The sequence below is a fragment of the Emys orbicularis genome, chromosome 4, assembly GCF_028017835.1.
Source record: "Emys orbicularis isolate rEmyOrb1 chromosome 4, rEmyOrb1.hap1, whole genome shotgun sequence".
In the NCBI taxonomy this organism is placed as follows: Eukaryota; Metazoa; Chordata; order Testudines; family Emydidae; genus Emys; species Emys orbicularis.
The window spans coordinates 32,877,297-32,892,183 of NC_088686.1; the positions used below are offsets into that span (position 1 = coordinate 32,877,297).

At 37.4% G+C, this 14,887-nt stretch overlaps 1 protein-coding gene across 2 annotated transcripts in view; it reads left to right on the top strand.

Moving 5' to 3' along the window:
• The window catches only part of TTC7B (tetratricopeptide repeat domain 7B), a 324,581-nt gene that overhangs the window by 197,829 nt on the left and 111,865 nt on the right, over positions 1-14,887 (top strand). For both annotated transcript variants that reach the window (XM_065403071.1, XM_065403072.1), the window contains exon 16: positions 10,652-10,768. In XM_065403071.1, the coding sequence (XP_065259143.1) occupies positions 10,652-10,768 (117 nt within the window). The remainder of the gene's footprint in view (positions 1-10,651; positions 10,769-14,887) is intronic.

Consider the following 14,887-nt stretch of genomic DNA (forward strand, 5'->3'; position numbering starts at 1 on the left):
AATGTATTGAGCTTCTTTAGTCTCACTCTAAAGCTTGTATTCCAGACTTCAAATCATTCTTGTAGCTCTTTCCTGAATACCTCCAATTTTTCAACATCCCCTTCATAAATGTGAACACCAGAACTGGACATTTAATGATTTCACTAATGCCATAGACAGAAGTAATACCAACTCTTCAACCTATGTTTGATGTTCACCAGCTTATATATCTGAGCTAGACTTGTGTTTGCTTAGCTAGATGTAGCATTGCACTTAGGAGCTCATGTTAATTGTTATCTGCCATGATCCCACGTCCTTTTCGGTGTTACTGCCTTCCATGGTATAATCCCCCATCTTGTAAGTGAGACCTACATTCTTTTTTTCCTAGGTAGGACCTTGCATTTGGTTGTATTAAAATGAACATTCTTCAAATGCACCCACCTCACCAAGCGATCCAGGTTTCCAGTGTAACTCACTTGTCCCCCAGTATTATTTACAAGTTCACCAATTTTGATGTTAGCTGGAGCTTTTACTAGTAATGATTTTATATTTTCTTCCAGAACATTGAAAATATACAATAGCACTGAGCCAAGAACAGATCCCTGTGGGACCTTACTCAGAACACCTATAATGGATGGCAATTCTCCATTACAATTACTTTTTGAGGTCTAGCAATCATTTTTACTTCACTTAATGTGGGCTACATTGATTTTTGTTTAATGCTAATTTTAATCTAATTAAGAGATATGATTTACAGAAGTTTTAAGTATATTATGTCAAGAGTATTACACTTTATCAGCCAATCCTGGAATCTCATACAAAAATTATATCATGTTTGTCTGACAAGGCATATTTTCCATGAAAGGTATTGATTGGTATTAATTATGCTACCATCCTTTAATTCTTTACGGATTCTGTCTCATATTAACCTTTTCATGATTTTGCCTCCGATCACTGCCAGGCTAACAAGCTTATAGCTTCCCAGGTCATCCCATTTACCCCTCTCAAATATTAGCACAACATTAGTTTTTAACAACTTATCTGGTGTTTTCCCAGTTGCTTCAAGATTTCTGGCACTTTCCAAATTGCCACTTACTTGTAGGACTAAAATGGAACATCTTTTGCAGTAGATTATGCAGCTCTTTATAATGTGATAATTTGTCTCCATTCTTATGTGCTTTGATCAGTAATGAAATAACTTAAATGTCATCATTGTTAACTATTCTTGTAAATGTAAGCTACCATAAACATTAACACAGTAGTTGACAACTCTCAAAACTATTGATTCAAACTCTCTGCAAACTCAGGCAGATATTGAGTTGGTTAATGTCACACTTATGGGGCTAATATCAGATGTTAGGCATTTCATACCTTTATCTGTCTTGGGGTAGAATTTCACAATTCTCCCGCTCTACCCCAGACACTCCATCTATGTCAACCACTTATTACCAAACAGGCCCAGCTAAATTTTGGCACCTGCATGATTTTCTCTTTAGGAATATGTGACCAATGATATAGTGACCTGCAGTCATCTTAAAACAAATAGGTTTATTAGCCTCTGGAGCAAAACTTAAGAGAAAATGAGTTTAAAAAACCCAGACAGTCTATACACGTATTTAGTCTCATCTAATCTTATGATTCAATACAAGCTAAATTAAATGGGCTTCCCTCTTGAGTTACTGGAATAGAACAGACCCAACTTGCATCTTTTTAGGAAGCTGAGGAACTCTTGGGGCCCAACCAGCAAGTGAACCCTAGTTGGTTTCCTCCCCTCTCAGGACCAGCCTTTGCTCAAAGCCCCAACCTGCTTGTGTGTGTCCGAGTCCTATTGCCATATTGCTTTCTTATAGACTTTGTTACAGGGCCTAGGTGTGAAGTCTTTCTTTTTTTCCCCCAGTTGCCCAGTCCAGCCCAGCCCACCTAAGAGAATGTCCCTGTGATGATTGCTCCATTGTTTGGCAGTTAGGTCCATTTAGTCTTAATGGCTTGCAGTCATTGGTCTTGTGATCATGGAGGGTGGTGCTGAAACTGTCTGCTGCCCTTTGATATTCCAGCACTCCATCTCCGACACCCAGTACATAAATTATATGTTGGAGTCCAGATCAATATTCATCTCAGTTACATTCAGTTCATGTTTTGAAGTTTTTCTTCACAACCATGATGGCTAGAGATTTACTTTATAATAACGATTAAAAAAAAAAAAAAAAAAAAATGAGATTTTGGAGACCAAGGTGGAAAGCCTCATCCCTCCCACCAAACAATAAGTACGAGGTCACCTACCCAGTGCAACGTTACCCAATTCAAGATTTGGTTTGTAGACTGTGTTAAATTTATTTTTTCATAAACTCAAGTTTTATAAGGCACCCTACTCACTTCTGTGCTGTTTAAATAATTATAAAATTTCCAAGCAATGCTTAAAAATAATAATGCTATAGCGCTGTTAGGATTACTTTTCTAAAATTTGCACTTTTACTATTTAACATACCAGTACTTCATTTTTAAAGGATACCTGTTAAATTGTACTGTCACTTCCAAACAAATCTGAATAAGAACAGTCAATTTATTGTGTGAGGGAATGCAAACTAAAAATATGATGGAACATGTGTTTCTCTAATGCAGTAAATGTTCTTACAACAGTATCTGCACATTCTTGAGGGATATTTTTTATTCTTTTTAGAAAGGGATCCTCTCCAGGCCCCTGTGGGCCCAAAGAATCCCTTTTTGTTTCTTCCCAGCTGATCCCATCCTCAAGGCCACCCCAATGATGTTCTTATTTCTAGTTGAAGAGTGATGGATTTAGATTCTTTTCTAAACTCATATATATGATGCTGTTACTTCAACTCTAAGATTCTCTAAAGAATAATACAGGACACTCACAGCCTTTGAGTAACAGACTTGACATGGAAATAAATCCCAGATCCCTTGCATTTGTAGGGAGCTCTTATGCACTAACTACACAGCCAGCAAATCATCCTATAAAATGGGCTTTAAAAGAAACATATTCTGAGTAAATGAAATGTTTGTGGTCTATTTATCTGTTTTTACATTCAGTCTAGATACCGTTTCCAAGCATTCTACATGATCTCAGCATTCACAAAGTTGTTGTTTTGTGCATCAGTATAATTTTTCTTATTCAGTACCGTTAATTAATACACTTTTCCTACAACCATATGAAAGTTGGAGAGAATTATTGCCTTACTTTTGTTCTTTCCTAATCTTTTCCAGTTTGATACTATCATGTATTCATCAGAAAAATGCTTTGCAAAGTATATTAAAGGTTAGCTAGATTAGAAATACAAACTGTTGCATTATTCAAAGAGATTATCTGGAATCCTGTAATGGTCTCATTTTTCAATTGTATAGAATGTAATACAATAAAAGTCAGTTACTTTTGGGTACAAAATTACTTTTTTCCTCACACAGTGCATACAGGTACCTTTTCTTGAAATAACTTTTAAATGCTAGTTTATTTGAATGTGCATCGTTCTTTGTCACTTGCCAAGAATGGTTGGCCTAACCCTGTGGCAACACAATGTGGCACTTCTTATGTTCTTCTTGCCCTGAATGTGGTAAGTACCATACAGAATGAAAATCAAGGAGTTATGAAACTGGAGGGCTCCGGGTACCATAGTGACGAGTGATAAATACCTAGTAGATAGATGGGATGGAAGAAGAATGTGAGCACATTAGATTGTAGCATTTGAAGAGAGACAAACAGCAGCTTAGTGACTTGAGCCACTGTTAGCTAAATTCAGTCCTGTTTTATGCTGGCTTTATGGTGGAAAGTTTGCTTTGGAGAGGCTGTGGTAGCTGGAGCTTCCCCTCTGGTAGCTCAAATGGTGGATGGGTCTGGCAGGCCGAGGAGGAGGAGGAGGCATGATTAGGGCTGCCATATTGCTGTGTATTGAATCCTTCTCTGCTGCAGCCTCTCTTCCCAGTGCAGCCAGTAGGTGTGTAAGTCCTGCAGCAAACTGATTGCCCCCTTCCTTTTTCTCCTGCCTACTTCCTATCGAGCTCTCATGCTTCATGATGTTTCTGTGTTGTTCCAGTCATGTTGTTTGGAGGCAGCTGAGTTCTATCCTTATAGATAGAAAGCTTTTCTCAATATCTAACTTAAATCTCTCTTGCTGAAAACCATGCTGATTATTTCTTGTCCTGCCCTTTGTTGACATGGAGAACAATTGATCACTGTCCTCTTTACAACAACTTTTTATGTATTTGAAGACTGTTATCATGTACCTCCCCTAGTCGTTTCTTCTCTAGACTACGTGTGCCCAGAATGACATTTGCTTTTTTCGCAACAGCATCCAGTATTGCCAACCCGTACGATTTTTTTTGTAAGTGACAGGATTTCAGAGGGTACTAGAGCTCAGCACAACTGTACTCCCTCCTTCCCCTCATCCTTCCTGTGAGAAAGATGGACAGGACGGTGCCTCTGTTTGTGTCCGTCCCCCGCCCCCCCCATCCCCTTGCAGCTCCTGGCCTGGGAAGGGTATGGTGAAATTAAGAGTTCCTGGAGCAGCCCCCACCAGCCTGGGAAGCGGGAGATGGGACCCTATTGCAGCCTCACAGGTCTGGATGAGGGGATACAAAACTAGTAAAAACAGAGGTGAGGCTGGGGGGAGGTGTTGAATTGGTGGGTTGGGGGGACTGATGTGGGCACAGTCAGGCAGGATTAATTGCTGGGCAGGAGCAGGCAGATGTGGGGGTGAGAGCTCCAGAAATCAGGGGCCAAAATCACCTGACCCAGTAAATGTGGAAGAATGGGCAACGCTAATTCCCTCCCTCCCCCACACACACTGGACATGAGCAGGAGGGTTCAAATATCAAAAGACAGACCAAAACCACAACATAATCTTTTTTTTAAAAAACGCTCATGATTTTTGGGCCAATCTCATGACTCTTGGGGTCTAACCTGATAATTGTTAATCTCCAATTTATGAATCATTCTGCCATGGTGATTTCCAAACGCGGGAAGGAATGTCCCTGTGAGATTTACATCCAGGATGTAAATCTCACAGGGACTGAATCCTGAATGTCCTGTCCGTAATTTTAAGCAGTGCAACATATTTAGCTCTTGGGCTTTCCCCAGTTCAGTAAAAGCCTATGGAATTTTGTCTTCACAAAAATGAGAATTGTCATTGAACTGCCTACAGACTCCAGACTGAGTGAGATTTCTCTGGTCCAAATGCCACCAACTATCCCAAATTGTTACTTTTTTTTTTTTTTAATATATTTTTGGTGCCAACTTTGCAACTGAATCTCTTAGCCCCACCTTTGCGTCTTATTTTCAAAACAAAAGATTCTCTCCATTCAGACAGCTCTCTAGTTGTTCTAACCTTATGTCTGAGCTTTTGCATATTCATTTTATTGTCTGGAGGTGTCAAACTAAATCCAGCTTGCTGTCTGCCTTTAAAGAAACTGTTCAGAGTGTGATAGGCAGAATACTGTCAAGAGATAATCAGTGTTGCCAACTCTCATGATTTTGTCATTAGTCTCATGATAATTGTTTTCCTGAAAGCCCCAGCTTTTGGAGTCAAGTGGATATGTGATTATTTCAGCCTTCATTCTTAAAGAAAAAGTAAGTTCCTAGCTCTTATGATTGTGGAGAAAGTTTCAAAATGTGACCCTAGTGCACCCTAAAGGCTCAAAAAGCAGAAGGCAAATAAAAGAACACCAAATCTATTATTTTTACATGAAGCCAAATCTCATTATTTTTGGTGAGCCTGACTCATGATTTTTGAACATTTGGGGTTGGCAATACTGCTAAATGGACCAACCCCACAAGAAGCCTTTGACAGAGAAGTTAACACCCAAAGACAGTGTTGTAACATCTCACATTACAAAGACGTGAGACTCAATAAAAAAATTAAAACTTGGAAATCTACAGGTGAAAACCAAGTCACCAACGAAGCTTGTGAAAGTTGGGACGTGTTAAGAATGAAGCTAAAGAGTCTGTTTTGACTGGGGAGTGGGAGGAACACTACAGTAATGCTGACTGAAAGAACCCCTCTGTACTTAGGGAATATTTATGGCACTTAACATAGAGGGTATGCACGAGAGGCCCAGGTTGGGCAGTACAGATAGTGGAGCATTGTTTGTGCCCCACGTAGGAAGGATTCAGTTTTAATATATTAAATCCTATTAGATTTGAGTGCCCTGCTTGTGTCACTAGTCTTTTTTTCCTAGTGCTCTTCAGTACTTGGATTTTTGTGTAGCAGGTTCTGCTCTTATTTTGTCAATAACATTCCTGATCAACTTCTTGGAATATGACAAATTTACTCTCTGAGTCATACACGCTGCAATATTTTTTGGACCCAGTGAATTTGTGATCAAGAACTTTTGAAACTTACAGTAAGTTTTTCTATTGTAACCATTTAAAAAAAATCAAATACAATCCACCCACTAGAGGACTTGATTTTTGTTTTGATGCGGTTTCTCAGGCTTGTTTCTCATTTATATCATTATTGTAATTCTCAACATTTTCCCAGTATGACTTCACTTTGCAGTAGTTTCAGGCTATTAAATCTCTTTTGTTCCATTGTTTTTGACTCTTTTCTAATCAGTAGATACTTTTTTCTTTTTTGTACTGTAGTTTACTGCATCTTAACATACTTTAGCAGGTGAATGGGTATCTGTGACATCTATTGTAGTTTTTCTGCTAAACTAAATTGGGCAGGAGCTTAGAGCAAAAGAAGTTTTGGAATAATTTTCAATTAACAAATACTGCTTGCTTGCTTATTTCACTTAGGTTGGTTTAGTTGGCCATCCCAGTAAGAAATTACAAGGGAGTTCTGTTGTTTCTTCATGCCTTGAAGTGACTATTGCGCCCTCCTTTTAATTTATTATTGCTTTAAAAAGGGTGGCGAAGATTTCATTTTCTGTTTCTTTACAATTTAGCCCAAGATGCTTTTTCAAATTTCATGGACATTTTACCGTCTTTTTTGTGTGCTTTATTCTAAGATCAGGTTTTCTTTGCCATTTGCTTCCATTGTCATTACTTCTTGCTTAGCTTGCAGGTATTACTGCTACTCTTTCCTTTAAGTCTGCACACTGAATCCTCCATTGTTCTCTGCATATGACTTCCTTTAATTCAGCCCACACCTTTTCAACACCATATCCCAAGTCAAGTGTTTGAAAGCTGTTATTTAATGTTAATTAGAAGTTCTTTGTCAGCTCGATGTGTTGCATATGACTTCTCTTAAGCTGTGTGCTCTGAACATGTGTTTTCTATACTGTTTAAGCCATACAAAATCTAGATATCCACCAGTATTGTCCTATCTTGATCCTAGAGAGATTTTTTTCTGTCTAGTGCTATAGAGAGATAGCAAACGATGTTGTTTTTAATGCACAGATTAAAACTATGAAAACAGACAGATAAAATATAGTCCAAGCAAAAGTTCTTAGTATTTGAATCTTCCATCAATATGTTAAATCACATTCACTTTTATTAGTGTGTGTGTTTGTTTGTTAGTCTCTAAGGTGCCACAAGTACTCCTCGTTCTTTTTGCTGATACAAACTAACATGGCTACCACTCTGATAACTGATAATGTTATTGAAATTTGACACTGAGACAGAGAGATGTGACGGGTTGGATTACAGAACCCCCCCTTGGGAGCTGCCACCCGATATGCCAAGACTACTTTTACCCCTGCTTTCCCTGCCAGTTTAGGACTCCAGCACCCTGTCTTGCTGAGCCAGACACACCCGTGAGCTCCAACACAGACCCAAGATCTGAATTACTTGCCCCAAAGCTGCAGGTTTACCTAAAAGCAGCTAACAGAAGTGTTTCTGTTTTTAACACTTAGATGCCCAACTCCCAATGGGGTCTAAACCCAAATCAATCCATTTTACACTGTAAAAAGCTTATACAGGGTAAACTCATAAATTGTTCGCCCTCTATAACACTGATAGAGAGATATGCACAGTTGTTTGCTCCCCCAGTTATTAATACATATTTTGAGTTAATTAATAAGTAAAAAGTGATTTTATTAAATACAGAAAGTAGGATTTAAGTGGTTTCAAGTAGTAACAGACAGAACAAAGTAAGTCACCAAGCAAAATAAAATAAAATGCGCAAATTTATGTCTAATCAACCTGAATACAGATAATCTTACCCTTAGAGATGCTTTAATACGTGTTTTTTTTTCCTCAGACTGGACACCTTCCAGGCCTGGGCACAGTTTTTTTCCCTGGTACAGCTCTTGTTCCAGCTCAGGTGGTAGCTAGGGAATTCTTCATGACGGTTCCTCTTCCCCTTTTGTTCTGTTCCACCCCTTTATATATCTTTTGCATAAGGTGGGAATCCTTTGTCCCTCTCTGGGTTTCCACCCCCTTCTTCTTAATGGAAAGACACCAGGTTAAAGATGGATTCCAGTTCCGGTGACATGATCACATGTCACTGCAAGACTTCATTGCCCACTTGCCAGCACACACGTATACAGGAAGACTTACAGGTAAAACACACCCATCTGCAGACAATTGTCCTGGTTAATGGGAGTCATCAAGATTCCAAACCACCATTAATGGCCCACACTTTGCATAATTACAATAGGCCCTCACAGTTATATTTCATATTTCTAGTTTCAAATACAAGAGTGGTACATTTATACAAATAGGATGATCACACTTAGTAAATTATAAGCTTTGTAATAATACCTTACAAAAGACCTTTTGCATAAAGCATATTTCAGTTACATTAAATTCACTCATTAGCATATTTTTATAAAATTATATAGACTGCAACGTCACAAGATGATCATGCATTAATTATACAATTGTTGTGAATATTTTGAACTTCTATCCAAGGATCTCAAAGCACTTTACTGAATTTATCGTTCTAATGCCCCTGAAAGCTATTAAAGAAGTACTGTCCCAATTTATATATCACAGAATTAAGTCAGTGACTGCAAGTATAACTGATAGGGTGCCATGTTCTAACATAACATCTGAAAAATTCAGCTGAAAGGACATATTGGCATTTTGTGCAAAGGAGCAGTTAAAGATAGTCAGTCATCTTAATTCTTTTCTATAGTAATTAATTATGATAGTAACATCATTTGCAACTATCCTTGCTTTCCCTATATGATCCATAGTGCAAGATGCCATTTTGAACTCTGTTAGGAAATGTCTTAAATTCAAATCAAACCTGAGTTTGACCTTCTCTTGATGACAATGCAGAGTGAAGGTAGATTTTCCTTGTCACGCTCTCTCCCCTTTATTCTTTCTAGTCCAATAGTGTCATTTCCAATATGGCCATTTCCAATTTTCCATTGTAGTTAACAAAGAAAACTTTCAAGTGCTGATCATTGTTAAAAATAGTTATTATGTATGGCACTGTGCAATTTTCCTCTTTGCCAGAGTGATTCACAGTTAAGCTTTTAAAATTCTTTCACTTATTGTCTACCAGGGTATTTACCTACTACCCTGCCCTCCCCTCCACCCCCCCGCGCACACAAAAGTAGTAGTCACAATCCCAACTAAGAAATGCTGCTGTCTCCTCAGACACAATGTGCTTTTTTCACTCTCCTTTGGGTTTCACTTAACATCGTTATATCTAGTTCTGTTTTGACTAATGTAATGTCCGACTTGAACCTCTGTAAGTGAATGTGCCTGTTTGGGTGCTCATACCCCACACAATAAAAGACCATGGTTTTCATCAGGATAGTGTATTGAAACACAAAGTAATATGAAAATATTCAATTCTGCCTACACTGAGTCTCATTGTAATTGCCCTATGAAAAATATCAAGTTTACAGTGTTGCTGTAGCCGTGTTGGTCCCAGGATATTAGACAGACAAGGTGGGTGAGGAAATATCTTTTATTGACCCCAGAAGACCTCTGTGCAGCTTGACAGCTTCTCTCTTTCACCAGCTGAAGTTGGTCCAATAAAAGATATTACCTCACTCATCTTGTATCTCCATCAAATTTACAGTATATCACTGACGTTATTGGTTCCCAAGATTGGTTTGACAGTGATGATGTATCATAGAAATTTTATTCTGTGGTCAGATATTTCAGCCTTGTGTTTTCAGTCATAAAAAAAAACACTAAACTTCCATCAAGAATAAAAAACAATTCATGAAGTCAAAAGTACAGTGGTATATAAGATAAATATTTTGTACACCACAGTTTCCACAGGTTGATATACATGGTTCTATGTTAAATGTAGTCAATGTCATCTTGGATCTAGGTGCTGATTTTGACACTGAATGGAGCCCATATTGAGAATTACAAGAAAAAAATAAATATAGACTCCCCCTTGAACATAGAGTTTAATTGAAGAATGCCCCCTAGTTTAGACCAAGATATCTACATGAATGCAAAATTTTATGAAAATCAGATTTAATTTACTGTGTGTTTATGCTTCCACAACAAAAAATGAGTTGTATGTTACCATATGTTACTTTACAAATAGGGCTCCTATTAGAATGATTTCTTTGTATGTGATGTGTAAGGTAAAGAAAAATACCTAAAGAATACAATTCCAGGGCATGGTTCTATAAAGTCAATATTTCAGATTCCCCTCCAGTTTGGTTCTCTGTAGATAGTATTGGGAACTTTTGTATTCTAATTTGTTTTCAAATCATTGCAAGGATCTCTCAAATGAAGATTAAGGGTTTTTGCTTCAGTGTGACTCTTCAAAAAAAAAAATTTCCCCTTCTCCGTTAGATTACTGTTTTCAAAAGCCAAACTGGAATCCCTGTGCAGAGGCCCAGATGAGGCACTCCTTACCTGCAAACATATGCTACAGATTTGGAAGTCCTGTTACAATCTCACTAACCCTAGGTAAGATACTAAAGAAATCTTGGATTTTGTCTCCTGTACACTGAAACTCATCAGAAGATTTCCAATTTAATTACAATTCATAAATCTTTTTTCTTGTGTTTACTGCTAAGATGGTTCTTGTGATATATCTGGTCTCTATTTACAAAAGGTTTTTTTAAATACATTGCTCTACAATTTTGAGACAGAAGTGGGTGGTTAATTACAAGAAGTTTTATGATAATGAAAGCTGGAAAGGCCTGTCTTAATTTTTATTACTGCATATTTGCATTTCTGCTTTTATAAGATAAATTAGAGATGGTTGGGACTCATTGATTTCTGTTTTTCAAAGGGAAAAAGGGTTAAAGTCTGATACGTTTAATGTACAATCAGAGTTGTATTTAACAGGGACTAAAACTCACAAAGTTCATTTGATAATCGCTAAGAGCATATACCCAACAATTTGATTATCACTAGGGCTTTCAAGCGATTAAAAAAATTAATCACACTGTTAAAGAATAATAGAATACCATTTATTTAAATTTTTTTGGATGCTTTCTACATTTTCAAATATATTGATTTCAATTACCACACAGAATACAAAGCGTACAGTGCTCACGTTATATTATTATTTTTATTATAAATATTTGCACGGTAAAAAACAAAAGAAATAATATTTTTCAATTGACCTAATACAAATACTGTTGTGCAATCTCTTTATTATGAAAGTGCAACTTACACATGTAGAATTATGTACAAAAAAATCACTGCACTCAAAAATAAAACAATGTAAAACTTTAGCGTCTACAAATCCACTCAGTCCTACTTCTTGTTCAGCCAATCGCTCAGACAATCAAGTTTGTTTATGTTTGCAGGAGATACTACTGCCCACTTCTTGTTTACAATGAGAACAGGCTTTCTCATGGCACTGTTGTAGCTGGCGTCGCAAGATATTTACATGCCAGAGGCGCTAATGATTCATATGTCCCTTCATGCTTCAACCACCATTCCAGAGGACATGCTTCCATGCTGATGATGTGTTCTGCTCGATAACAATCCAAAGCAGTGCGGACCGACGCATATTCATTTTTATCATCTGAGTCAGCAGAAGACTGATTTTCTTTTTTGGTGGTTTGGGTTCTGTAGTTTCCACATTGGAGTGTTGCTCTTTTAAGACTTCTGAAAGCATGCTCCACACCTCATCCCTCTCAGATTTTGGAAGGCGCTTCAGATTCTTAAACCTTGGGTTGAGTGATGTTGCTATCTTTAAAAAGCTCACATTGGTACCTTCTTTGAGTTTTGTCAGATCTGCAGTGAAAGTGTTCTTAAAATGAACAACATGTGCTGGGTCATCATCCGAGATTGCTATAATATGAAATATATGGCAGAATGCAAGTAAAACAGAGCAGGAGACATACAATTCTCCCCCAAGGAGTTCAGTCACAAATTTATTTCACACACTTTTTTTAATGAGCGTCATCAGCATGGAAGCATGTCCTCTGGAATGGTGGCCAAAGCATGAAGGGTCATATGAATGTTTAGCATATCTAGCACATAAATACCTTGCAATGCCAACTACAAAGTTCCATGCAAATGCCTGTTCTCACTTTCAGGTGACATTGTAAATAAGAAGCGGACAGCATTATGTCCCGTAAATGTAAACAAACTTGTTTGTCTTAGCCATTGGCTGAACAAGAAGTAGGACTGAGTGGACTTGTTGGCTCTAAAGTTTTACATTGTTTTGTTTTTTGAGTGCAGTTATGTAACCACAAAAAAATCGACATTTGTAACTTACACTGTGACAATAAAGAGATTGCACTACAGTACTTGTATGAGGTGAATTGAAAAATACTATTTCTTTTATCATTTTGACAGTGCAAATATTTGTAATAAAAAATAATAATGTAAAGTGAGCAGTGTACACTTTGTATTCTGTGTTGTAATTGAAATCAATATATTTGAAAATGTAGAAAAACATCCAAACATATTTAATAAATTTCAATTGGTATTCTATTGTTTGAGTGCAATTAATTATGATTAGTTTTGAGTAAACTGCGATTAATCGACAGCCCTAATTATTTCTAAAATATAAGAGCCAATATCATCCATTATCTGGGGGGGAGGAGAGGTGTGCTAGAAATTGTGCACAAGCTACTCCAATGGGAATATTTTAGAGAGCGGGAATTTTTGAAAGGAGAATGCAAGGAGAGAGGGCACATAAGACAGCTATTTCTGGATCCCTGATTCTGAGCTTTGGTCTCTAGTGGACCTGGCCCGGCCACAAGTTAGAGAAGCTATGGGGGTGTTCTAATTTACACCACTTAAGGCTCAGCATAGCAGAGGGATGCCCTTCCTAGGACACCCCCTTAACCAGTGGCATTTGATGTACGGAACTAGTTCTGCCAAATTAACTACAATTGACCAGTTATGTCCAAGTCTCTGCCCCTTGACATTGCTTTAGTGGTGCAAAGGGCCAGACCCTAACCGAGCAGATGGTACTTCAGATTAATTTACCATTCTACTAATGCAGGGGTTCTCAAACTGGGGGTTGGGACCCCTCGGGGTCGCGAGGTTATTACATGGGAGTTGTGAACTGTCAACCTCCACTCCAAACCCCGCTTTGCCTCCAGCATTTATAATGGTGTTAAATATGTAAAAAAGTGTTTTTAATTTATATGGGGGTCGCACTCAGAGACTTGCTATGTGAAGGGGGTCACCAGTAAAAAAGTTTGAGAGCCACTGTACTAATGGGAATATAAGCAATTTTACCACAAGGGAGATAGTGGGTTCAGCTTGAACTGTGCCCTCCATTGTGGTACCTTTTATACCTGAAAATGTGTTGCTTCCAAATACCTGTCTAATCCCTTGTTTGTACTAGCTATATGTGTTGTAGCTTTAGGTGTAGTTCATAGAAAAATAGTACTTAAAAAAAAATTTTTTTAATGTATTTAATACTGTATAAGGAATATTTCTGTTTCATCTAAATTCCTGTAGTGTGTGACAATTTAAAAAGCACTTGCAGGGGTGGCCTGTTGCTGGGCGAGGAGTTTATGCAGGAGAGTAGTACTATATTTTTGTTTTTCTTCCATTAAAGAGAAAAAATTGATTTAGAAGACTTGTTGAGTTGTCATGAGAACCATCTGTTTAGAGCCCAGTCCACTTTAATCTTCAGCCATGCATTTTTTAAAAGCCTTCCCCCCATTCACAAATTTGGTTACTCATTGCTTGAATATAAAGTCCTCATTTTGTGATGTCACAATCTTTTGCACAGTATTTAGTTATGATGTCACAAAGAGAGTATTCTTATTGAAGGTGGGAATAAGCAGTAGGAGCAGATGAACTCTTTAAAAGCTACTATTATTTTCCTGAAGATATCCCTCATTTAAAAATAAAGTTGTTGAAAAAGAGATGTGGAAATAGGACAGCCTATTTCCACATCTCTTTTTCAACAACTTTATATATATATATAAAATCAGTAAATTTTGTTTTTCTGAGTATGTTATAAATATTTACAAGCCCAAATATTCTGTTCAGATTGTTACACCAGTATGAAAAGGGGCTAGAAAGAGATTAGAATAGGACTATTTGGCAAGGGTCCAGATACTGTTAGTAGGTTTGTCATTTGAAAAATATTTCTAATATTTCCCATTTTATATATATATGGCAAAAAGAGTTTCTTATCCAAATTCCCAGAATGCTCTGCTGAGCAGAATGGTTTCAATTTACTTATAAGCTTAATTGCAGCATCATACCTGTGCACGTAACATTGTAAGCATATATTTATTCCTTCCTACAATATGCAGTTATACTTTTGTGCAGCACGAATATCTAACCATGCTTTGTCATTGCTTTCCTGATGTGCTCATTGCTATCGAGCCTAAAAATACTTCAGTTAAGTAACAACTCCTCCAGATATCAGCAGGAATTCTGACCTGCCCTGAATTATAAAAGCTTAGTATTCTCATTACATTGGGTTTTATATCAGTTCTGAATAATAATTGCCAACTCTCTTAATCTTTCCACCTCTCCTTAAGAACCTGGGAACCTCTGTCTCCGTATTTGACACTAACCTAGATTTTGAGGCTGCTGATTTTGGTAAAAAAAGCTCTAACAATTCAGTTACAAAAAAATCTTTATAAATTA